Genomic DNA, 26,135 nt, shown 5'->3' on the forward strand with positions numbered 1-26,135 from the left:
GCATGTTTTTTGACTGTGGGGGGAAACCAGAGTACCCGGAGGAAACCTCACGACGACATGGGGAGAACATGCAAACTCCACACACATGTGACCCAGGCGGAGACTCGAACCCGGGTCCCAGAGGTGTGAGGCAACAGTGCTAACCACTGCACCATCATGCCGCCCCCCATAAATTCATTTTTCCATTTTTATTTTCAATAATATTGATGTTAACTCAGCATCTTATTTTCAATGTTAAAAAAGTCACTTTATATCAAGGTTTCGCCACCATTAATTTTTCAATATTGAACATCTGACCAAAAATCAATTCAGTTTCAATGCTGATAATTTATCACTGACCATAATTCAATGCATTTAACTATACTTCAACGCTGAAACAATAACATGATGCTATCTGGGCTATGAATAATTATTTCAATTGATATACAGATTCCAAGCCCATATAGGTGATACACAGGTACGTAATGGGCGTCTTATGTCTGAGGTAGCCAGCTACTGTGTTTGATAACCCACCATCATAATAATAGTTTCCTTGCACCAGTATAAAAGTAAACCAATTGATCCCTCTTGCAATAACCTGTGGTATGAAACTGAATAAAATGTATCGTACCAGTCTTGGGGAAAACCAGTGAGAATCCACTGTGAAACAGCACTGCGCAAATTCTCATGTGTTCCTAATGACAAGGGCAAGACTGGTAATCAAACTAGCCTCTCAGCAGGAGTGTTAGTGTAAAAGCAGGGCTTATTGACACAGATAATAAAGCTTGTTAGAATGCGTAACATAATTATTTAGCTGGGCCCAGAAGAGGTGAGAGCTCCCCTAGTGGCTACAGGAGTGCATTTTCCCCAAAGCAGGTATAATGGATGGTGGTCTTATTGCTTTTAGACCACAACTTGGGATAGAAGAACAAATCAAATTATTTTCCTCATTTAATATTCAGATTTTAATTGGGCTTAAATTTTAGAACACAGTGTGTTCTAGGATGGTACGTTATGGATATTAGTTTCTACCACATTCTAACGCTATAAATCCGGACCTTTTCCTATGTTTGATTTGGTGGCTGCCAGGCGTTCTGAGTAGTATAGTGACTATGGTAGGCGAGTGATTCCCTAAGGAATTTTTTGTTCTGTTCTGTGTGGCAAATACATATAATGCTGACATTTTTCCTGGAAGATTTGGGATTTTTCATCCCGTGCCTTAAGGTATTTCTCTCCAGCTCTAGGGAGTCTCCCCCGAAAACACCAGTCACTCACTAGCCTTAGACTTATGCTTGCTGACTTATTCAACACCATGAATGGATTAACAGAAAAACAGAAACCTATTAAAAGGCTGCACCATATCATGATATGCAAATAAACATCCAGCATCATTGTTTCACAGGGAAGTACATTATTTATTGATAATTATAACCCTAACCCTTACTTCTCAGCTTGACAAACATAAGGTGCGGCGCGTGAGCATGTGAACTGGTTGAAATGCAAGTGTCTCACAGTCAATGCATAAGACTTGAGAGCCCTGACTTTACTTATATAGCCCACAACATGTTTATGATTCATAAATAAATCTGGCCAGCAAATCGGTCTTTCATTTTCCACAGAATAAAAAAAACGATAATGTTATCCCGCTGATAACTGCAGGCGCGTTTCACCCCCGGCACTGGCTGGAGACACAGGCAAAAGGCATACAATCTTATTGAGGTACAAAAATTATTCCATCTACTCTGCACTTCTGCATAACTTCCATCATAGTGCCAGTTTTTGCGGTCAGCAAGTTTATTACTGTAAGCGCCTCCATAGTAGTGCCTCTGAGGAACTGAATCGGACTTCCGATGGTGTCTCTCACATACACATCATACATATATACATATACACTCACTCTCTCCGGGTCTTTCACATGATATGTGGTCAGCCACTATATGGGAGGGATATTCAGGCATAAATTAAGGGCATATTTACAAGCCGCACTAGTGTACCTATGTAACCGGTCATTCCCTGCCTATACTCTGCATTGTGTTTTGGGGTGTTATCAGGTGTGTGTGGGGTGCAGGAGGAAGGGATATTACAGATGTCGTTGTCGTTCCCGGATTTTATTGAACCTGTTGGGAACAATAAGGAAAGGGGTAAACTTCATATGCTCTGGCCCTCTTGCTCTCTCTGCTCAAAGTAAAACAATGTATATACTTATGTATAGATGTGTTTTCTATCCCCTGCTTATGATGAATAATAAATCAAATATAATATATAATATATGTGTCATAATTATACAATTGATTTACTAACTCGGGGGATCCTCACCTCTTCCCGCGTGTGCAATACACCAAAGGGAAGAGGAAATGAGGTCGGGACCCTTATAAAGGGGAAAAGACAGAGGGAGGGGCGATGCAGGACAAAAGCATCATGGGAAAGTTTAAAGGATATTGTACCCATCAGGTTAGACAGAAGAAGGAAAACAGAATCTTGTATAATTATAAATTAAAAGTAAAATAACAACCTGTTACACGTCACCTACACTTCAGACTTCATCCTCAAAATCAAAGCAGTATTAACACAAGCAACATGTTCCATCTCTTAAATCCAATCTAACATTTAAAAATAAAGTCTGTTTCAACTGGACTTTTATCTAAGAAAAACAAACATTTTATATTCGAGTTGTTATAAAACTACTGAAACAAATAATTGGCTATACTGCAGTTCCGCTGTCTTGTTTGGCACCCTAAATTATGTCCTGCATTCTGTGGAAACAAATGAAGGCTGAGGAATGTTACGTAACACAGCTAGAATGCAAAAACTCTATCTGGTGTAATTCAGTGCATAAAACCAATGGTCTTAAGTGTGGTGTCTTCTTCGTAACACTCCCTGACTTTTGTATCCATGACCATGAGATAGGGTGGGCTGCTTTTCTTCCTTCCTTTGACTAGTATTCCTCCCTTTCCTCCCAGCCTTGGTTGGTGGGTCAGGCAGCATCACCTTCTTTTAATAGACCCAGGTGTCATTTATCTTGAAATTAGGTTCAAGTGCAGAAAATGATCTAGTCTTAGACAATCTCTGAATTACAGAGAAATCTGATTTATTCTGAAACTGTGAGAAATTGTTCATCTGTATTTTGCTGCATTGCTAATTGTTGATGTGTGTGCCCTCCTTGTGCAGTAAAGGGGAGATCACATGCAAGCCTGAATTAAAATAAAATATTCTCTTCATATAGGAACCAAGTCTCTGGCTGGAAATTTCTACAAAAGGTCCATCTTCTTTTGCCGTATCAACACTTAAATGAGAAAAGCAGACAGGGACAGTATAGGTGACTGCAGTGACTGTCCTTCCATGCCATCCATATGTACAAGGGGTATGACCAGAGTACACATGTACAAAAAATTATATATCGAAAGCAAGTACCTTTGTTGAAACGTGAAGGTAATCGTTTACAGCATAACAATTCCATCCTAAAAAAAAGAATTTGTCTGTGTATTGCCTAGGAACTGCTACAATGTTAAAATGGTAAATCCCAACCAAACAGAGCAAAAACTGACACGTTATTTAAGAACTGAAAGAAGGAGAAAATTGAAAACTTTCTTCGAGGGATCAATAACATATATGTTTTGTTTCCCATGGTCCTGTTACTAATTCAAATCTTAAATCCTGTACTTTGATATTTTGGGCTGAATGTAATGACAGCAAACGTAACAGCTGCCTCAATGCAGGTGAAGGCAGCCCAGAGGGTCCAAGAGGTCAGTCGTCAATTACTGCATAGGGATCAAATCTGCAATCAGAAAATGACTGCATACATGCCTTTATATTACGGTCAAGCGGAGAGTCAGAGCAGTTTCCATAGAAACAACGTAAACAAACTTTACCGTTTGAAGCACAACAAACTCTGAGTGAAAATGGCGCAGAGGTGAGTAGCTTGTTAGCTCTCCAAAATGTCTTTGAATTCTTCAACTGATGTTGTGCTACTTTGATTATTTAGCCTTTTATACTATAATGACATAGTAAATGTCTATAATACAATAAAAAACATTACATATTTTTTTAATATTACATATTTTTTAACGTCATTTAAAGTGCAGTGGTTTTTATTTCTACTGTGGTTGCTAATATTTAAATAATGACAGACTATTTGGTTAGTAAATTCATCTCAAACATGCTAGTTTAGTAGGGCTTCCCAACCTTTCGATGTCCGCGGATCGGTTTCCGTCGTAGAAAAGTGTCACGGATGGGTAAGACGGCGGTATAATTTGGGGGTTCCCACGCCGAGCGGCGGGAGATTGACGGTGTATACGGACATGCGGGGCTAATGGCGTATTTCCGTACATCAATACGGGCAGCTTTCTTTCCAAAACGGCGCGATCCCCTAATAAACGGGACGGCTGGCTCCTCTACCCCCGGTTGTCTGCCGCCCGGTGCAATACTCCGCGCGGACGGTACCGGAACACCGACCGGAAGTTGGGACCCCCTACTGTACAGGGTGGTAGGTAAATTGTTAAAAAAAATTCGGGCCATTACTTTCGGAGTAGGCTAGATGCTTCTAAGTTTATCATTACATCTATTTACATTGTTACACAGGATTAACACTTTCAAATATTCTTAGCTTGGTTAGTGTTAACTCAGTTCTTGGTAGTATTCATCTGGGTATTCATTTGATGTGGAGCACAGTTGTTTCGTATTTGATTCTAGTAATAATTTGGTGACATTACTGTTTAATATGCTATTGCACTTACAGTATCGTGCATTTTACAGTAGATTTTTTTTTGCAATCTTACTCGCTGTTTCTTTTATTCTTTCTTTTTTATATATGTGAACCCTGTAATTATTTATTATAATAATTATAACAATTGTATTTTCTGTATGGTTGAAGAATTTCCAGCTCTTTATTTATTTTATTATCTCTCTTAAGTGCTGGTTAATCTCTCATTTATTCCCCAGAGAACGAATTGAGAGAGCTGATCGATGGACCAACACCCAACACTGGGAAGCCTGGAACCTGTGGGATGAAGTGATCAACTGGGGAGAAGGTGTGGAGGAGTTCTCACCAGTGACACTCCCCACTGTCCAGGCTGGGGGGGTTAAGGGGGGATTGGGGGGGTCTACTGATTTGGGTAAGGATGGGGAGAGTGTGGGAAAGGATGGACTGCTAGCCAGCACTAGTATTTCATCTCAAAGTCTTCAGAGTAATTACGGCCTTTCATCTGAAGACTGGGAAATTTATAAAACTTGCTACCTTAACAAAAAAAAGAAAGTCAGGAAGGACCGGACAAGCCGGGGGGAAAGTGAGGTAAGGGGGCAGAGTAGTGAGGAATATGTGGATGTACCAGAGTGGGGAACATTTGAGGGGAAGGCCTCCAGGGTTGTGATGGAGGGGACAGAGGCTGGTATTAGTATGATGGATATGCTAAATGGAGGTGAGGAGAATGTATGTGAGGTGGGAGTGAATGTGGAGGAGGTTAAGGGAGGAGGAGGGAAAAGTACAGGGAATGCTGTGGAATATGTGGTGTCACAAGTAGGCAGAACTTGGCTAGAACCCATCCAGGAGGAAGACCTTGAGGAAGATGAAGAAACAGATGAGGAGCTTCAGGAAGCAGAAGACACTGATGCTGCCACAGTGGACAGTTGGCAGTGCATGGCGGCATATGTAGCCAGAATATGGCTGCAGACTTTACAGGAAGATGGACCTGAGGAAAATGAAGAAGCTGATGTGGTATTCCAGCAGGCAGAAGATGCTGATGCTACCACACTGGTCAGGTTTCAGTGTATGGTGGCATCTGAAGACAGATCACAGCTACTGACTATACCAGAAGAAGGACCTGAGGAAGAGGACGAGACTGAAGTGATGAAGACAGATAAAACAAAAGAAGATGCTGATGCTGCCGAGAAGATCTACAGTGAAGAAGTATCATTCCATGTGAATGCCGAAGATCTTTCTGAAGATGATACTGAGAAGAGCCACAAGAAGAAGAAGAAGAAGATGAAGTGGTGCTTCTTCTGCTGTCCCCTGCCCTTCAGAAGAAGTAGCAAGAGGCAGTAATTATAAGGTTGTGAATTCAGGTTTACAAATGACTTAAAGCAGTAATATAACTGCATTATTGACACCTTCACAATGCACTGTAATGCATCCATAAATATATTATAGACATGGGTATAAATATTGAAGAAAAAAAAGCATAACACATTATAGCCATGTTTATTATGGATTAATGGCCGATATAATGTATTATGAAGATATTTATTGTGTATATATAGATCAGAGCATTCATAATGCATTATCAAGATAGCTATAATGTGTTATGCCTTTGTATAAGTATTTACAGCCGTGTTTTTAATACTTTTATAAATGATTTATAAGGCATTAATTGGGTATTTATTTATTTATTTATTAGTTATATGACTGCTTTAAGTAAAGTTAAGTAAAGTGTTTATTTTCTTTTTCTTAGAATACCCGTGTTAGAGCCCTGCATTGGGACTGGGATCCCGCGGGACCCAACGGAAAGTGATACTGTTTAAGTGTTAATGTAGCTATAAGATACGATAGGATAAGATATGCTGAGTTAAAATATAAGATAGGTTAACATGAAATATATTAATATAAGCTAAGTTGAAATATAATAAGATAAGATAGGTTAAGTTATATGATAAGATAGGCTAAGTTAAAATATAATAAGATAGGTTAAGTTAAGATATGACAAGATAGGCTAAGATAAAATATGATAGGCTAAGTTAACATATGATAAGGTAGGCTATGTTAAGATAAGAGATTTGCAATAAAACATATTTACCTTTCAAACTGTGTCTTTGTCATCTTTTCAGTGTTGTGTCTGTCTTTGTTTGATAATTTTGAATCGTTAATTTATACCTGAGACTCTCCTAAATGTCAATAAGCAGAGACGGAGGAATGGGAGGAAGGTACGGTTAAGTATGAATGATAAAGTATCAAAATCACAATGCTACCTCATTTTGACGCAGAGAAAGTAATTTCAGTGTTACTACCACATATGAGTTAATGGCTGCAAATGTTGGTGTTACAAGTGCTGGTAAATAACGCGGCGTAAGTTTAACTCCGGTGTGTTTCTGAAAAACGCACCGCCTTCTGCCTGCTGTCATTCGGCGAACGTGTAGGAGGCTATTCTGGTAACAGGTAAAGTTGTCATTTAACGTAATGCTAATGTGCATTACCTGTTAGTAAGTGTTTTACTATATAACACACCTTACGTCCTTTATAGTTGTAGTCCGGTCCACTCTGTATCCATGCTAACTAGCTAGCTAATGTTAACATGATGCAGTACAGTCTTCCAGCTTGGGGATTCCCACCCCTTTCCGCGGCCAGTATTCCACAGGGGGTTTGCGGAGGTGTTGGTTGCAAATGCAAACGATCCCTTCATGTTCATGTGTTGTGTTCTAATGTGTAAATAAAAGATAACTATCAAATTCAATGTTTATGTCCTATTATACTAGATAAGACTAAAATAGTTTGCCCTGCATATGGATGCCATGCAGTCAGAGTATGATCAAGACAGGGTGTGAGTGTGGAAAAAAGACAAATGTAACAGTATTTGAGGGAAGAGTGTGAAGGAGGGAAATGTAGGGAGAAGGAGGTTCCTCGGAGCTCCGAGATGTGTTTGGCTGTAATAAATCTGGAATATAGCTATATGACATAGTTTTTGATAAAACCAGCATTTATTTTTTAGGTTTGTCGAGCTCCGTCAAAACAATTAGAACGAGTCCATTATGTAACTGGAACCCCTCTCACATGTAAACACAGTGACACGCTACAGCGTTGGTTTGTTGTCTGAGGCTATGATACTGACCACAAACACATTCTCAAATTTCACTGCACCAATCATAGCATATGCAGGCAGAAAAATGATAGCAAAAAACATTCAGCATTAGACTCTAAAACCGTCTGTAATGTCTGTGTTTATCCAGTGGACCATAAATTAAAATAAGCTTTCCTATTTCAGTTTCTTTCAGATGTTATAAAGTAGTAAATAAAGAATCATATTAATTAAACCATGTATTACTGACTATCAGACAACTTCAACAAGTTACCAAATGGATGCAAAATCAAAGATATTCATTTGCGCCTGGCACTAACCATGTACTCCTTCACAGTACTAAGCCATAGAAAGGGCCCCAATGAAACCCCTGCATTCCTGCATCGCAGATACTCTAATCTCAGCATTTATAAGATTATATTTGTACTACCTGCCAATTTTTATATTAGATGAGACTAAAAATTGAGAAATATCTATATGCAGAAGTAGTTTTTCCTGATAAGAAGGATAATATCAAGACTGTCAGCATTTACAAATCGAATTATGACATATCTGAGTAGCCCAGACTGTCCGGAAAATGGCTGACTAATGTACATACAGTGTAATAAGCTGATAATCAAATGGATAGAAAAACTCTCAATAATAGACAGGATTCAAAGGGTAAATAAGGTGCATCATGTGGAAGAGAAGTTAGGTGGCATTGGGGTGCATTGTGAGTTTCATCTGGAAGCTAGAAGGGAACAAACAGGGCTTTGGGGGGGGGGGGGGGGACTTCTCCGGGGGCTACATCGCTCTACCTTTTTTTAAAATGATTTATTTTAAAAAAAAATCTTTTCTTCTTACACTATAATGGCAGGTTTAGGACTAATACAGTACAGTCATAACCAGTGTCAGGGATTCTATGCATCGCTACACAGAGACAAGTCCAGATATTGAGCCCAAGGCTAAAATTGTGGTTTACTTACAAGTGCACTTTGCTGGGCAGTGGGGGTGTTTGTCCTTCTCTGCTCACATTTTCCCCTCTTATCCTGTCTTCTCCTCCGCAGCCCTTCCTCCTTCTCTCTGTTGCTCCTATATTCCCTCCCCTCCAGTCATCTATGTTCTCCTTCCTCTGCGGTCTCTCCTCTTCTCCCATTCTTCAGTTATACTGTCTTCTCCGCTCTCCCTGTATCCCTCCTGTCTTCTGGTCCTGTCGTCTTTTCTCCAGTCATCCCCTGCTTCTCAGTCATCTCTGCATCTTTTCTCTCATTTGTTTACTTATTCTTTGATTGTTTGTGTTATTCGTTAACCCACCACCCCATGCTGGATGAGTCTTGATGTTTTTTGAAGTTTTTTTTAAAGTTAGGCTTCTTCCTTTGTTTTTGTGCCATATCTTCTGCCCTCTTCTGGTTGCGGCAGTACATGACACGGGTGGAAAATAGGGTTTTTTACAACACACACATCAAAACCAAAAGGATCAGGAAGGATCAGAATTCCCACTCTCCTTACCAACACCTCGAAAAGCCAGGCCTTGCCGTGCCAAGTACTTAACTTCAGAAGATTTTTCCTCACTTGCTGCTGCTCTTTCCAGCTCATCTGAAGGTTGAATATTAACAGGATTGATCTTCTGAATCCATGTCATCAGTGCTAATCTGTGGCACTGCCTGTCTTTATGTGCACTGAATTTCCCCAGTGCCTTTTCCAGTTTCACATGCCAGTCTTCACAAGAGCTGAATGTGTCTTTCATGCCAGTTTAGACATTTGTGTTACAAATTATTTTGCACAGTAGAAACAAAGAACCCCCCTTAAGACGAGGGGGGGCTGTAATGGAGCCCAGTGTGATCTTTAAACCATTTCTCCTGAAAGCAGGGTCTCCTGTTTGATAGACGTGACATTTACATTTGGCTGATTTGGTGAAGGTCCAAGCTCCTCCCCCCTCCTCCCTAATACACCTTCATCTTCATCTGCCTGTCTGCTCTCTCTCTCTCTCTCTCTCTCTCTGTCATTGACTCACACTCAGTCTCCCTGATTAAATGCTGTATCTGAAATACACACCACAGGCCAAACTAAGAAGCATATTAAACCAACATCAGGATCAGGCTGCTGTGACGTCATTATTCACTCTTAACCATCAATATTTGCTCCTTTTCTCACTCCCCTCCATGTCACCTGCATTTTCTGCCGTCAGCAGCCTCTTGCTGTCTCTCCCTCTTCATCTTTACTCTCAGCAAAGCAGAATTTACATGAAAGCAGTTATCAGTAAACAAGTGGTGTTTCTTGGCATGATGCTCAGGAATGGATCTCTCAGGATTTGTTATCTGAATGGGAATGATTAATATATGAAGAACCCTTGACTCACATACTGTATACGTCTATCATCTGACTGGCACTAATTATCTCACTGTCTCTACTTTCCTGCTTTTCTGTGGTTGCCCAAAAACTCACGATTGTCACACTTCCTCTTCATGATGACAAGCTACTGACTGTGAATAAAAGCTGACTGTAATAAAACTACCTGCATTTAAATCATACATTAATGACACAAAATACCTTAAAGTATTACTTACTTACTTATTTTGCACAGTAGAAACAAAGAACCCCCTTTGGGGGGGGGGGGCGCAAAGTGAAAGTGATGTGGAAAATCGCCTCTTACCACTGAAAGACATGGGGATGGGTGGTGCTAATAATGGTACTGCAGCCAGCCAGTAGGGGGCGCTTGACATTTAGGGTTTTCACCTATTAGAGATGTTATGGTCTCCTTGTTTTTTGCAGTCAATGTTTTGATCACAGAATAAATATTAAAGAAGTGAGCACTTCTGTCATGCTTTAGTAAGATTAGTAACACACTGCTTCAGATTTCAGTGACCTGATCTCTGCTTGCAAAGAGCCTGAGATGGACCTCAAAGGTTTAAATATACATTTGCTGATAAATGAAATGCTATGTGGCCCAGTGGGTGGCGCTGTCTGGGGATTTGAACCCCCATTACTGCATGTTCGTACCTTGTTTGTGCTGGTTTGCCTGCTGTTTCTGCCGCAGGTGAAAAAGCATACAGGCAGCTGAACCGGTGTCTCTAAACAAGCCATTGTGGCTGCGGGTCATAAGGCGATTTCCTACTGCACGAACTTGGCCCAATTGAAGGTCTTAGGAGGTAGTTCCTGAACCATTTTTTAGTTCCAAAAAGAACATACTTTTTTCTCGACCAAGACTTACTGGGTGGGGCTTATAGTGATAAACTTTTCCTATTGGTTGACCACAAGCCCCAGCGCCAACTTGAAAGTTTCATGGAAATGCAGGAAAAGAGAAGTGGAGCAAAAATTGAGCAGATGTAATTTTTTGTAGCTCAGTTACACTAAAGGCATCAATGAGTAACTTTTTTGCTTCTGTCCCCATAGTTCTGCATCTGAAAATGCGATTGATAACGATTAGCGTAATGAAGAAGTGTATATTATGGACACTGGACTGGAGCATTATCAGATAACCTCTCAGTTATCCTTGTGTGAGAAATATACACAGTCACATATTGAGATTATATTAGATGATGTGGTCTTGAGAGTGGGGCGGCATGGTGGTGCAGTGTTGCCTCACACCTCTGGGACCCGGGTTCGAGTCTCCGCCTGGGTCACATGTGTGCAGAGTTTGCATGTTCTCCCCATGTCGTTGTGGGGTTTCCTCCGGGTACTCTGGTTTCCCCGCACAGTCCAAATACATGCTGAGCCTAATTGGACTTGCTAAATTGCCTGTAGGTGTGCATGTGTGAATGCATGGTGTGTGAGTGTGCCCTGCGATGGGCTGGTCCCACATCCTGGGTTGTTCCCTGCCTCGTGCCAATTGCTTCCGGGATAGGCTCCGGACCCCCCACGACCCAGTAGGATAAGCGGTTTGGAAAATGGATGGATGGATGATGACATAACTGGTCTGTGAACATTAGTGAGCATATGATGTAGGCTGTCCAGGAATGTAATAATGTGTGCAGTGTTACATGGGCCCAGGGTTGCATGATGGTGAACAGCACCGTTCTGACTTATAGCTGTGCACATAGTTATGTTACCACCACGCTGTCCTGGGACATTGATTATGGCACCGTGTACAATAATGTTCCTACTCCAATTAGCCTCACCGTGTTTTTGGACTATGGGGGGAAACCAGAGTACCCGGAGGAAACCTCACGACGACATGGGGAGAACATGCAAACTCCACACATGTGACCCAGGCAGAGTCTCAAACCCGGGTCCCAGAGGTGTGAGGCAACAGTGCTGACCACTGCACCATCATGCCGCCCCCCATAAATTCATTTTTCCATTTTTATTTTCAATAATATTGATGTTAACTCAGCATCTTATTTTCAATGTTGAAAAAGTCACTTTATATCAAGGTTTCGCCACCATTAATTTTTCAATATTGAAAAAATGACCAAAAATCAATTCAGTTTCAATGCTGATAATTTAACACTGACCATAATTCAATGCATTTAACTATACTTCAACGCTGAAACAATAATATGATGCTATCTGGGCTATGAATAATTATTTCAATTGATATACAGATTCCAAGCCCATATAGGTGATACACAGGTACGTAATGGGCGTCTTATGTCTGAGGTAGCCAGCTACTGTGTTTGATAACCCACCATCATAATAATAGTTTCCTTGCACCAGTATAAAAGTAAACCAATTGATCCCTCTTGCAATAACCTGTGGTATGAAACTGAATAAAATGTATCGTACCAGTCTTGGGGAAAACCAGTGAGAATCCACTGTGAAACAGCACTGTGCAAATTCTCATGTGTTCCTAATGACAAGGGCAAACCTGGTAATCAAACTAGCCTCTCAGCAGGAGTGTTAGTGTAAAAGCAGGGCTTATTGACACAGATAATAAAGCTTGTTAGAATGCGTAACATAATTATTTAGCTGGGCCCAGAAGAGGTGAGAGCTCCCCTAGTGGCTACAGGAGTGCATTTTCCCAAAGCAGGTATAATGGATGGTGGTCTTATTGCTTTTAGACCACAACTTGGCATAGAAGAACAAATCAAATTATTTTCCTCATTTAATATTCAGATTTTAATTGGGCTTAAATTTTAGAACACAGTATGTTCTAGGATGGTACGTTATGGATATTAGTCTCTACCACATTCTAACGCTATAAATCCGGACCTTTTCCTATGTTTGATTTGGTGGCTGCCAGGCGTTCTGAGTAGTATAGTGACTATGGTAGGCGAGTGATTCCCTAAGGAATTTTTTGTTCTGTTCTGTGTGGCAAATACATATAACGCTGACATTTTTCCTGGAAGATTTGTGATTTTTCATCCCGTGCCTTAAGGTATTTCTCTCCAGCTCTAGGGAGTCTCCCCCGAAAACACCAGTCACTCACTAGCCTTACACTTATGCTTGCTGACTTATTCAACACCATGAATGGATTAACAGAAAAACAGAAACCTATTAAAAGGCTGCACCATATCATGATATGCAAATAAACATCCAGCATCATTGTTTCACAGGGAAGTACATTATTTATTGATAATTATAACCCTAACCCTTACTTCTCAGCTTGACAAACATAAGGTGCGGTGTGTGAACATGTGAACTGGTTGAAATGCAAGTGTTTCACAGTCAATGCATAAGACTTGAGAGCCCTGACTTTACTTATATAGCCCACAACATGTTTATGATTCATAAATAAATCTGGCCAGCAAATCGGTCTTTCATTTTCCACAGAATAAAAAGAACGATAATGTTATCCCGCTGATAATTGCAGGCGCGAAACACCCCCGGCACTGGCTGGAGACACAGGCAAAAGGCATACAATCTTATTGAGGTACAAAAATTATTCCATCTACTCTGCACTTCTGCATAACTTCCATCATAGTGCCAGTTTTTGCGGTCAGCAAGTTTATTACTGTAAGCGCCTCTATAGTAGTGCCTCTGAGGAACTGAACCAGACTTCCGATGGTGTCTCTCACATGCACATCATACATATATATATATATATACACTCACTCTCTCCGGGTCTTTCACATGATATGTGGTCAGCCACTATATGGGAGGGATATTCAGGCATAAATTAAGGGCATATTTACAAGCCGCACTAGTGTACCTATGTAACCGGTCATTCCCTGCCTATACTCTGCATTGTGTTTTGGGGTGTTATCAGGTGTGTGTGGGGTGCAGGAGGAAGGGATATTACAGATGTCGTTGTCGTTCCCGGATTTTATTGAACCTGTTGGGAACAATAAGGAAAGGGGTAAACTTCATATGCTCTGGCCCTCTTGCTCTCTCTGCTCAAAGTAAAACAATGTATATACTTATGTATAGATGTGTTTTCTATCCCCTGCTTATGATGAATAATAAATCAAATATAATATATAATATATGGGTCATAATTATACAATTGATTTACTAACTCGGGGGATCCTCACCTCTTCCCGCGTGTGCAATACACCAAAGGGAAGAGGAAATGAGGTCGGGACCCTTATAAAGGGGAAAAGACAGAGGGAGGGGCGATGCAGGACAAAAGCATCATGGGAAAGTTTAAAGGATATTGTACCCATTAGGTTAGACAGAAGAAGGAAAACAGAATCTTGTATAATTATAAATTAAAAGTAAAATAACAACCTGTTACACGTCACCTACACTTCAGACTTCATCCTCAAAATCAAAGCAGTATTAACACAAGCAACATGTTCCATCTCTTAAATCCAATCTAACATTTAAAAATAAAGTCTGTTTCAACTGGACTTTTATCTAAGAAAAACAAACATTTTATGTTCGAGTTGTTATAAAACTACTGAAACAAATAATTGGCTATACTGCAGTTCCGCTGTCTTGTTTGGCACCCTAAATTATGTCCTGCATTCTGTGGAAACAAATGAAGGCTGAGGAATGTTACGTAACACAGCTAGAATGCAAAAACTCTATCTGGTGTAATTCAGTGCATAAAACCAATGGTCTTAAGTGTGGTGTCTTCTTCGTAACACTCCCTGACTTTTGTATCCATGACCATGAGATAGGGTGGGCTGCTTTTCTTCCTTCCTTTGACTAGTATTCCTCCCTTTCCTCCCAGCCTTGGTTGGTGGGTCAGGCAGCATCACCTTCTTTTAATAGACCCAGGTGTCATTTATCTTGAAATTAGGTTCAAGTGCAGAAAATGATCTAGTCTTAGACAATCTCTGAATTACAGAGAAATCTGATTTATTCTGAAACTGTGAGAAATTGTTCATCTGTATTTTGCTGCATTGCTAATTGTTGATGTGTGTGCCCTCCTTGTGCAGTAAAGGGGAGATCACATGCAAGCCTGAATTAAAATAAAATATTCTCTTCATATAGGAACCAAGTCTCTGGCTGGAAATTTCTACAAAAGGTCCATCTTCTTTTGCCGTATCAACACTTAAATGAGAAAAGCAGACAGGGACAGTATAGGTGACAGCAGTGACTGTCCTTCCATGCCATCCATATGTACAAGGGGTATGACCAGAGTACACATGTACAAAAAATTATATATCGAAAGCAAGTACCTTTGTTGAAACGTGAAGGTAATCGTTTACAGCATAACAATTCCATCCTAAAAAAAAGAATTTGTCTGTGTATTGCCTAGGAACTGCTACAATGTTAAAATGGTAAATCCCAACCAAACAGAGCAAAAACTGACACGTTATTTAAGAACTGAAAGAAGGGGAAAATTGAAAACTTTCTTCGAGGGATCAATAACATATATGTTTTGTTTCCCATGGTCCTGTTACTAATTCAAATCTTAAATCCTGTACTTTGATATTTTGGGCTGAATGTAATGACAGCAAACGTAACAGCTGCCTCAATGCAGGTGAAGGCAGCCCAGAGGGTCCAAGAGGTCAGTGGTCAATTACTGCATAGGGATCAAATCTGCAATCAGAAAATTACTGCATACATGCCTTTATATTACGGTCAAGCGGAGAGTCAGAGCAGTTTCCATAGAAACAACGTAAACAAACTTTACCGTTTGAAGCACAACAAACTCTGAGTGAAAATGGCGCAGAGGTGAGTAGCTTGTTAGCTCTCCAAAATGTCTTTGAATTCTTCAACTGATGTTGTGCTACTTTGATTATTTAGCCTTTTATACTATAATGACATAGTAAATGTCTATAATACAATAAAAAACATTAAAAAAAATTTAATATTACATATTTTTTAACGTCATTTAAAGTGCAGTGGTTTTTATTGCTACTGTGGTTGCTAATATTTAAATAATGACAGACTATTTGGTTAGTAAATTCATGTCAAACATGCTAGTTTAGTAGGGCTTCCCAACCTTTCAATGTCCGCGGATCGGTTTCCGTCGTAGAAAAGTGTCACGGATGGGTAAGACGGCGGTATAATTTGGGGGTTCCCATGCCGAGCGGCGGGAGATTGACGGCGTATACGGACATGCGGGGCTAATGGCGTATTTCCGTACATCAATACGGGCAGCTTTCTTTCCAAAACGGCGCGATCCCCTAATAAACGGGACGGATGGCTCCTCTACCCCCGGTTGTCTGCCGCCCGGTGCAATACTCCGCGCGGACGGTACCGGAACACCGACCGGAAGTTGGGACCCCCTACTGTACAGGGTGGTAGGTAAATTGTTAAAAAAAAATTGGGCCATTACTTTCAGAGTAGGCTAGATGCTTCTAAGTTTATCATTACATCTATTTACATTGTTACACAGGATTAACACTTTCAAATATTCTTAGCTTGGTTAGTGTTAACTCAGTTCTTGGTAGTATTCATCTGGGTATTCATTTGATGTGGAGCACAGTTGTTTCGTATTTGATTCTAGTTATAATTTGGTGACTTTACTGTTTAATATGCTATTGCACTTACAGTATCGTGCATTTTACAGTAGATTTTTTTTGCAATCTTGCTCGCTGTTTCTTTTATTCTTTCTTTTTTATATATGTGAACCCTGTAATTATTTATTATAATAATTATAACAATTGTATTTTCTGTATGGTTGAAGAATTTCCAGCTCTTTATTTATTTTATTATCTCTCTTAAGTGCTGGTTAATCTCTCATTTATTCCCCAGAGAGCGAATTGAGAGAGCTGATCGATGGACCAACACCCAACACTGGGAAGCCTGGAACCTGTGGGATGAAGTGATCAACTGGGGAGAAGGTGTGGAGGAGTTCTCACCAGTGACACTCCCCACTGTCCAGGCTGGGGGGGTTAAGGGGGGATTGGGGGGGTCTACTGATTTGGGTAAGGGAGGGGAGAGTGTGGGAAAGGATGGACTGCTAGCCAGCACTAGTATTTCATCTCAAAGTCTTCAGAGTAATTACGGCCTTTCATCTGAAGACTGGGAAATTTATAAAACTTGCTACCTTAACAAAAAAAAGAAAGTCAGGAAGGACCGGACAAGCCGGGGGGAGGGTGAGGTAAGGGGGCAGAGTAGTGAGGAATATGTGGAGGTACCAGAGTGGGGAACATTTGAGGGGAAGGCCTCCAGGGTTGTGATGGAGGGGACAGAGGCTGGTATTAGTATGATGGATATGCTAAATGGAGGTGAGGAGAATGTATGTGAGGTGGGAGTGAATGTGGAGGAGGTTAAGGGAGGAGGAGGGAAAAGTACAGGGAATGCTGTGGAATATGTGGTGTCACAAGTAGGCAGAACTTGGCTAGAACCCATCCAGGAGGAAGACCTTGAGGAAGATGAAGAAAGAGATGAGGAGCTTCAGGAAGCAGAAGACACTGATGCTGCCACAGTGGACAGTTGGCAGTGCATGGCGGCATATGTAGCCAGAATATGGCTGCAGACTTTACAGGAAGATGGACCTGAGGAAAATGAAGAAGCTGATGTGGTATTCCAGCAGGCAGAAGATGCTGATGCTACCACACTGGTCAGGTTTCAGTGTATGGTGGCATCTGAAGACAGATCACAGCTACTGACTATACCAGAAGAAGGACCTGAGGAAGAGGACGAGACTGAAGTGATGAAGACAGATAAAACAAAAGAAGATGCTGATGCTGCCGAGAAGATCTACAGTGAAGAAGAAGTATCATTCCATGTGAATGCCGAAGATCTTTCTGAAGATGTTACTGAGAAGAGCCACAAGAAGAAGAAGAAGAAGATGAAGTGGTGCTTCTTCTGCTGTCCCCTGCCCTTCAGAAGAAGTAGCAAGAGGCAGTAATTATAAGGTTGTGAATTCAGGTTTACAAATGACTTAAAGCAGTAATATAACTGCATTATTGACACCTTCACAATGCACTGTAATGCATCCATAAATATATTATAGACATGGGTATAAATATTGAAGAAAAAAAAGCATAACACATTATAGCCATGTTTATTATGGATTAATGGCCGATATAATGTATTATGAAGATATTTATTGTGTATATATAGATCAGAGCATTCATAATGCATTATCAAGATAGCTATAATGTGTTATGCCTTTGTATAAGTATTTACAGCCGTGTTTTTAATACTTTTATAAATGATTTATATGGCATTAATTGGGTATTTATTTATATATTTATTAGTTATATGACTGCTTTAAGTAAAGTTAAGTAAAGTGTTTATTTTCTTTTTCTTAGAATACCCGTGTTAGAGCCCTGCATTGGGACTGGGATCCCGCGGGACCCAACGGAAAGTGATACTGTTTAAGTGTTAATGTAGCTATAAGATACGATAGGATAAGATATGCTGAGTTAAAATATAAGATAGGCTAAGACGAAATATATTAATATAAGCTAAGTTGAAATATAATAAGATAAGATAGGTTAAGTTATATGATAAGATAGGCTAAGTTAAAATATAATAAGATAGGCTAAGATAAAATATGATAGGCTAAGTTAACATATGATAAGGTAGGCTATGTTAAGATAAGAGATTTGCAATAAAACATATTTACCTTTCAAACTGTGTCTTTGTCATCTTTTCAGTGTTGTGTCTGTCTTTGATAATTTTGAATCGTTGATTTATATCTGAGACTCTCCTAAATGTCAATAAGCAGAGACGGAGGAATGGGAGGAAGGTACGGTTAAGTATAAATGATAAAGTATCAAAATCACAGTGTTGCCTTATTTTGACGCAGAGAAAGTAATTTCAGTGTTACTACCACATATGAGTTAATGGCTGCAAATGTTGGTGTTACAAGTGCTGGTAAATAACGCGGCGTAAGTTTAACTCCAGTGTGTTTCTGAAAAACGCACCGCCTTCTGCCTGCTGTCATTCGGCGAACGTGTAGGAGGCTATTCTGGTAACAGGTAAAGTTGTCATTCACGCGCATTACCTGTTAGTAAGTGTTTTACTATATCACACACCTTACGTCCTTTATAGTTGTAGTCCGGAGCACTCTGTATCCATGCTAACTAGCTAGCTAATGTTAACATGATGCAGTACAGTCTTCCAGCTTGGGGATTCCCACCCCTGTCCGCGGCCAGTATTCCACAGGGGGTTTGCGGAGGTGTTGGTTGCAAATGCAAACGATCCCTTCATGTTCATGTGTTGTGTTCTAATGTGTAAATAAAAGATAACTATCAAATTCAATGTTTATGTCCTATTATACTAGATAAGACTAAAATAGTTTGCCCTGCATATGGATGCCATGCAGTCAGAGTATGATCAAGATAGGGTGTGAGTGTGGAAAAAAGACAAATGTAACAGTATTTGAGGGAAGAGTGTGAAGGAGGGAAATGTAGGGAGAAGGAGGTTCCTCGGAGCTCCGAGATGTGTTTGGCTGTAATAAATCTGGAATATAGCTATATGACATAGTTTTTGATAAAACCAGCATTTATTTTTTAGGTTTGTCGAGCTCCGTCAAAACAATTAGAACGAGTCCATTATGTAACTGGAACCCCTCTCACATGTAAACACAGTGACACACTACAGCATTGGTTTGTTGTCTGAGGCTATGATACTGACCACAAACACATTCTCAAATTTCACTGCACCAATCATAGCATATGCAGGCAGAAAAATGATAGCAAAAAACATTCAGCATTAGACTCTAAAACCGTCTGTAATGTCTGTGTTTATCCAGTGGACCATAAATTAAAATAAGCTTTCCTATTTCAGTTTCTTTCAGATGTTATAAAGTAGTAAATAAAGAATCATATTAATTAAACCATGTATTACTGACTATCAGACAACTTCAACAAGTTACCAAATGGATGCAAAATCAAAGATATTCATTTGCGCCTGGCACTAACCATGTACTCCTTCACAGTACTAAGCCATAGAAAGGGCCCCAATGAAACCCCTGCATTCCTGCATCGCAGATACTCTAATCTCAGCATTTATAAGATTATATTTGTACTACCTGCCAATTTTTATATTAGATGAGACTAAAAATTGAGAAATATCTATATGCAGAAGTAGTTTTTCCTGATAAGAAGGATAATATCAAGACTGTCAGCATTTACAAATCGAATTATGACATATCTGAGTAGCCCAGACTGTCCGGAAAATGGCTGACTAATGTACATACAGTGTAATAAGCTGATAATCAAATGGATAGAAAAACGCTCAATAATAGACAGGATTCAAAGGGTAAATAAGGTGCATCATGTGGAAGAGAAGTTAGGTGGCATTGGGGTGCATTGTGAGTTTCATCTGGAAGCTAGAAGGGAACAAACAGGGCTTTGGGGGGGGGGGGGGGGGGGACTTCTCCAGGGGCTACATCGCTCTACCTTTTTTTAAAATGATTTATTTAAAAAAAAAAAAAAATCTTTTCTTCTTACACTATAATGGCAGGTTTAGGACTAATACAGTACAGTCATAACCAGTGTCAGGGATTCTATGCATTGCTACACAGAGACAAGTCCAGATATTGAGCCCAAGGCTAAAATTGTGGTTTACTTACAAGTGCACTTTGCTGGGCAGTGGGGGTGTTTGTCCTTCTCTGCTCACATTTTCCCCTCTTATCCTGTCTTCTCCTCCGCAGCCCTTCCTCCTTCTCTCTGTTGCTCCTATATTCCCTCCCCTCCAGTCATCTATGTTCTCCTTCCTCTGCGGTCTCTCCTCTTCTCCCATTCTTCAGTTATACTGTCTTCTCCGCTCTCCCTGTATCCCTCCTGTCTTCTGGTCCTGTCGTCTTTTCTCCAGTCATCCCCTGCTTCTCAGTCATCTCTGCATCTTTTCTCTCATTTGTTTGCTTATTCTTTGATTGTTTGTGTTATTCGTTAACCCACCACCCTATGCTGGATGAGTCTTGATGTTTTTTGAAGTTTTTTAAAGTTAGGCTTCTTCCTTTGTTTTTGTGCCATATCTTCTGCCCTCTTCTGGTTGCGGCAGTGCATGACACGGGTGGAAAATAGGGTTTTTTACAACACACACATCAAAACCAAAAGGATCAGGAAGGATCAGAATTCCCACTCTCCTTACCAACACCTCGAAAAGCCAGGCCTTGCCGTGCCAAGTACTTAACTTCAGAAGATTTTTCCTCACTTGCTGCTGCTCTTTCCAGCTCATCTGAAGGTTGAATATTAACAGGATTGATCTTCTGAATCCATGTCATCAGTGCTAATCTGTGGCACTGCCTGTCTTTATGTGCACTGAATTTCCCCAGTGCCTTTTCCAGTTTCACATGCCAGTCTTCACAAGAGCTGAATGTGTCTTTCATGCCAGTTTAGACATTTGTGTTACAAATTATTTTGCACAGTAGAAACAAAGAACCCCCCTTAAGATGAGGGGGGGCTGTAAGGGAGCCCAGTGTGATCTTTAAACCATTTCTCCTGAAAGCAGGGTCTCCTGTTTGATAGACGTGACATTTACATTTGGCTGATTTGGTGAAGGTCCAAGCTCCTCCCCCCTCCTCCCTAATACACCTTCATCTTCACCTGCCTGTCTGCTCTCTCTCTCTCTCTCTGTCATTGACTCACACTCAGTCTCCCTGATTAAATGCTGTATCTGAAATACACACCACAGGCCAAACTAAGAAGCATATTAAACTAACATCAGGATCAGGCTGCTGTGACGTCATTATTCACTCTTAACCATCAATATTTGCTCCTTTTCTCACTCCCCTCCATGTCGCCTGCATTCTCTGCCGTCAGCAGCCTCTTGCTGTCTCTCCCTCTTCATCTTTACTCTCAGCACAGCAGAGTTTACATGAAAGCAGTTATCAGTAAACAAGTGGTGCTTCTTGGCATGATGCTCAGGAATGGATTTCTAAGGATTTGTTACCTGAATGGGAATGATTAATATATGAAGAACCTTTGACTCACATACTGTATACGTCTATCATCTGACTGGCACTAATTATCTCACTGTCTGTACTTACTTTCCTGCTTTTCTGTGGTTGCCCAAAAACTCACGATTGTCACACTTCCTCTTCATGATGACAAGCTACTCACTGTGAATAAATGCTGACTGTAATAAAACTATTTGCATTTAAATCACACATTAATAACGCAAAATACCTTAAGTAAGCAAGTATAGCTTTCTACAGTAATGGAATATAAAATTAATTAAACCTATTACTGTCTACAAAATAACACATTCAGCACTATATCAGACTTTACATCAGCTTTCTGACCATTATAAATATACCTGAGTGAGCACCGTTGTTAGTTTCTAGGAGAATGTGCAGTTAATAACATTTCCAGGTAATTTAACCAGCGTAACTGCACATGAGGCAATTATTATAATTATAATCGTAGTAGGGGTAGGGGGCGCTATAGAGCGAAAGGGTGACTACGCCACTCTGTAACTGTCGCTAAGACGGTTATTTTATAATCACCTTTTGCTGGTTTGATTTAATATAGAATGTATACTGTGAAATGTATGCCAGTGCCCTCTGCTGACTATTTAATTGATCCGTGTTAACCCTTGAATACATGGTCAGGTGACGGAATAGGGTAGGAGTAAATGCATGCTGGGAGATTCATGGAGTCAACTTGTGGTTTGTCGGCTTGTCACGGCAGGATCTGTAATAACTCCTAAGCATTTGGTCAGAAGGCGCACACGGTAATTTATATTTATTGTATTTACTTGTTGTCTTGTATTGAAAAGTGGAATTGCGGTGATGTATGAGCCGCTGTTTAGCGGTAATATCATGGATCTTTTAGAATGTCTTGTAAGATTAAATGTAATGCAGGAATTTAATAATATGTTTATTTTATAGTTTTTCACGGTGTCTAGAAGAATAAAGACGGAATAAACTTCAACATCTGTCAGGCGTATGTTTTCTGTACCAGATGAAGAACTTTGGGAGCTGTTATATCTTATATAGTAAAGGTAACCTTACAGTAAATGACGTCTGCTGTCATCTGACGCTATATAGAAAATGTAATTAAATAAGATTAAATTTACCTTCTGCGAGGGGCACCCTAATATAATGATATATATAATAATTATAATATTATATAATTATATAATTATAATAAATATAATATAATTATAATATAATAATACACTGCTGTCTGTCTGCCATAAAATAAATAAAAGGGGGAATTGGAATTGCATATGACTATGGAGAGAATGGTTGTCTATGGTGAAAGAGGTGTGGAAATGTTTACTAATTCACATAAGGGACAGCATAAAGGGTTGTTTAATTCAGTATCAGAGGAATTCATATATTTGTGTGATTATGATAATCACATTATTATAACCTGATAGTACATCTCTTGAATTGAACTAATTACAGTGTCATGTATAACACTGCACTTTTTAATACATTGTTTGGCAGAACAGACTGCAAAACTGTAGTCTCAATGGAAAGCTGGATGAAATTCCTAGGGTGGCGTAGTCAGCTGTCCACTGAGTCTACAGTTTTGTAGTTCGGTCTGTCACAGTCTGGCGCAGTTGGCAGGATCATCGTCCTGAGAGCAGAGACGCGTGTTCAGTGTGAATGACTCTTCAGTTGTTTTTCTATTTTTAATTACCTTTTTATTCCTATCCATGTCTTTTTTTCCTTTTGTATGCTCATTATTTAGCCAGTACAGCTGTTTTTATTGTAGTCGAAAACAACAGTGAGTGCCAGTCACTGGCAAATCCCTTGGTTCCCGGTTCCACTCCATCTGTCCTCTGGTGGTCCCCTTGAGCTGTGGACCCCTTTCCAGTGTTCTGCAGCCTGATCCTCCTGAGCCGCACGGAAGCGGAAGTTGGCAAAGTGAGACGCGGCAGTAGGCCTATGCATGCAATTGACTGGAGTATGGAGAGTAAAGCCTTTCGTTTTCTTTAATAAAAGTTGTCCTTGTATTTTCTCATATGCGAGAACATCACAACTGCCACTGCACTTGTTGATGTGTAAGTGTGCCCTATTCAAACAATAAAGAGAAACTACATGCAGCACTGAAAAACTATTCCACGGCCAAAAAAAATGTAAACATTCTTTCTATATCAGAAGCTAGTCTCTGACTGAAATTTCTATAAATCTTTATATAAACTGATAGCAATTAACCTAAGAGTGCATGCTTGGATTGTAGTATCTGCATGTACTGTGGAACTAAAAAGAATCATAATCAACATATATTATTATGTAAATGAAAAACAAATACGTTGCATTTTGCTTAATAGTTTTGCACGTTGCCATAATTTATATTTAATTTAAAGTATGAAGCACCCAAGCAAAGTTTATGTTGAAATAATACTCAAGATTCTTACTGTAAGTCTTTACTCTGGCACAGTGGTGGATCTAGAAAATTTTACATGGGGTGGCAAGAGATTTTAACAGAGTGGCATGGAGGTTCAGTGAGAAACCGACTATCATTCAGAATCGTGGAGCTCAGGAGCATACTTACACTGAAAAAGTGACAATTTATCTAAGCATTTGGACTCTCATGGTTAAAACAATGCTGATTGTACTTTTCATTATCACTGACCAGTTGTTTTTCTTTGTTGTGCTGTGCAGCAGAATGTTTCACAAACATATCCAAATTAAGAGCCTTTGCACGCTGATTCTCAATGCTCAGCAGAGTTTCCAGGTCCGCGGTGTTCATGCCCAATTGTGCTATTTTGAAAACATAGTTTCGGGTAAATATTAGGAGGTCATGGGTTGCGGATTTTTGGGCTGATTTCATAATGTTATACAGCAGCAGACTGCAAGGGGAAAAATAAACTAATTATTATCAGTGCAAGTGGCTCCTAATCCTGAGTAATGCTGGATCTCTAGCCACCTAAAGTAAGAGACAGATGCACACGGAAAGCAGGGCTGCCGACTACCATGCATCTGGCATGACTTTCACGCTCTCAGACACTCACGCAAGGAATCTTCCACTATATTATTCCACTATAAGCCTAAATGTAGCTCCATCAGAAGCGTTGGTGTAGTTTGCAAACCCTACATACCATTTAGAACAGGGGTCACCAACATGGTGCCCACTGGCACCAGGATGCCCCCAAGGACCACATGAGTCACCCACGGACCTGTTCTAAAAATACCACAACTCACCAGTGGGCAGCGACTAAAATTTAATTTTATCTTGTTGCTATTCTTCTTTAATCACATTTGTATTTATATAGATTTGAAAATGACAATATCCAAAAAAGCATTTAAAACGTGTTTATTCTACATGAAGTTTAGATAAGTTTAGGTAAAGTCTGTTCTGGTAGCCTTTGTATGGCTCAGTACCCGTGAAGTAGCTCTCAGTTTCAAAAAGGTTGCTGACCCTTGATATATAGTATACCCCAATCTTGGGTGATATATCCTAATCAGTAAAATAACAGTCGGCTAAATTCCGCATAGTGATCTCATTAACTGCGTGTTGTTGCTGAAATACATCACACAGACGTCGGGGGAATGTCAAATCATCAGAATATGTAAGATTTATACATTTGGTTAAGTTGAACGCATTTGCTGTTGAATGCAATTCCTATCACATTAACAATTACTGGTTGAAAACTTGCTGTTAGTGTCTTAAATCATACTGCTGTAAAAGTAAAATTTACAACAGAAATCAATATGCTTAGAATATGGGTTAAGATGGAAAATAATTTTTCCATCCCAATCCTAATCATGTTAATGCAAATTTACAGCAGTGTGGATTCTCAGAAAAAAAGGTACTCTGACATAAAGATCAGCAATACAGTGCAAATAACATTTAATTTCACATTTATACAAAAAAAGGACAGGGCATTTCGATGATAAAATCTGTAGTGAACAATAAGTCGCATCAAAACAAAACCTGGAATTCGGTCATGCTACCTTAAGGTTAAACATTACTTTGTGCAAAGTTCCTTGTTCTGAAATAAATACTTTCTGCAATAGCACATCCAACCATATTCACACAGTCTTTATCGTTATTTATTTATTCAGCCGTTTTTTTCTTACTGCCAGCATCTCATAAAAAGGGTCAGTGCTCACAGCAGCAGTGATGCTCTGTATCCACTTGTCCTTCTCCTCAGGGGTTGGTGCCGAGATGCGGTACACCACATGATTGCCCTCTACCAGGCGGCCGTCCGCCTCCGTTTTGCAGGCTTTCATCAGCTGTCTGCTGTTGTTAGGGA

At 39.9% G+C, this 26,135-nt stretch overlaps 3 protein-coding genes across 6 annotated transcripts in view; all 3 read left to right on the plus strand.

The window, feature by feature from the left end:
• The first annotated feature begins 5,168 nt into the window (after positions 1-5,168).
• LOC125723417 (uncharacterized) lies at positions 5,169-18,507 on the plus strand. Its single transcript, XM_049000033.1, has 3 exons — positions 5,169-5,266; positions 17,122-17,881; positions 18,281-18,507. The coding sequence occupies exon 2, from the start codon at positions 17,200-17,202 to the stop codon at positions 17,872-17,874; it is 675 nt and encodes a 224-aa protein (XP_048855990.1). The 5' UTR covers positions 5,169-5,266; positions 17,122-17,199; the 3' UTR covers positions 17,875-17,881; positions 18,281-18,507.
• The window catches only part of LOC125723416 (uncharacterized), a 252,110-nt gene continuing 231,244 nt past the window's right edge, over positions 5,270-26,135 (plus strand). Inside the window, exon 1 of the mRNA XM_049000032.1 lies at positions 5,270-5,299. The gene's annotated coding sequence lies outside the window, so the exon portion shown is untranslated. The remainder of the gene's footprint in view (positions 5,300-26,135) is intronic.
• Positions 5,292-26,135, plus strand: part of LOC125723418 (uncharacterized) — a 252,042-nt gene continuing 231,198 nt past the window's right edge. For 2 of the 4 annotated variants that reach the window (XR_007386874.1, XR_007386873.1), the window contains exon 1: positions 5,292-6,720. Coding sequence is in view for 2 of the 4 variants with exons in the window: in XM_049000035.1 (XP_048855992.1) it covers positions 5,345-6,016 (672 nt within the window). In the remaining 2 variants the exon portion in view is untranslated. Of the gene's footprint in view, positions 6,751-26,135 lie in introns of those variants that run through there. The other 2 variants (XM_049000035.1, XM_049000034.1) reach the window with 2 other exon arrangements.

This window comes from Brienomyrus brachyistius, unplaced genomic scaffold, assembly GCF_023856365.1.
Source record: "Brienomyrus brachyistius isolate T26 unplaced genomic scaffold, BBRACH_0.4 scaffold48, whole genome shotgun sequence".
NCBI lineage: Eukaryota > Metazoa > Chordata > Actinopteri > Osteoglossiformes > Mormyridae > Brienomyrus > Brienomyrus brachyistius.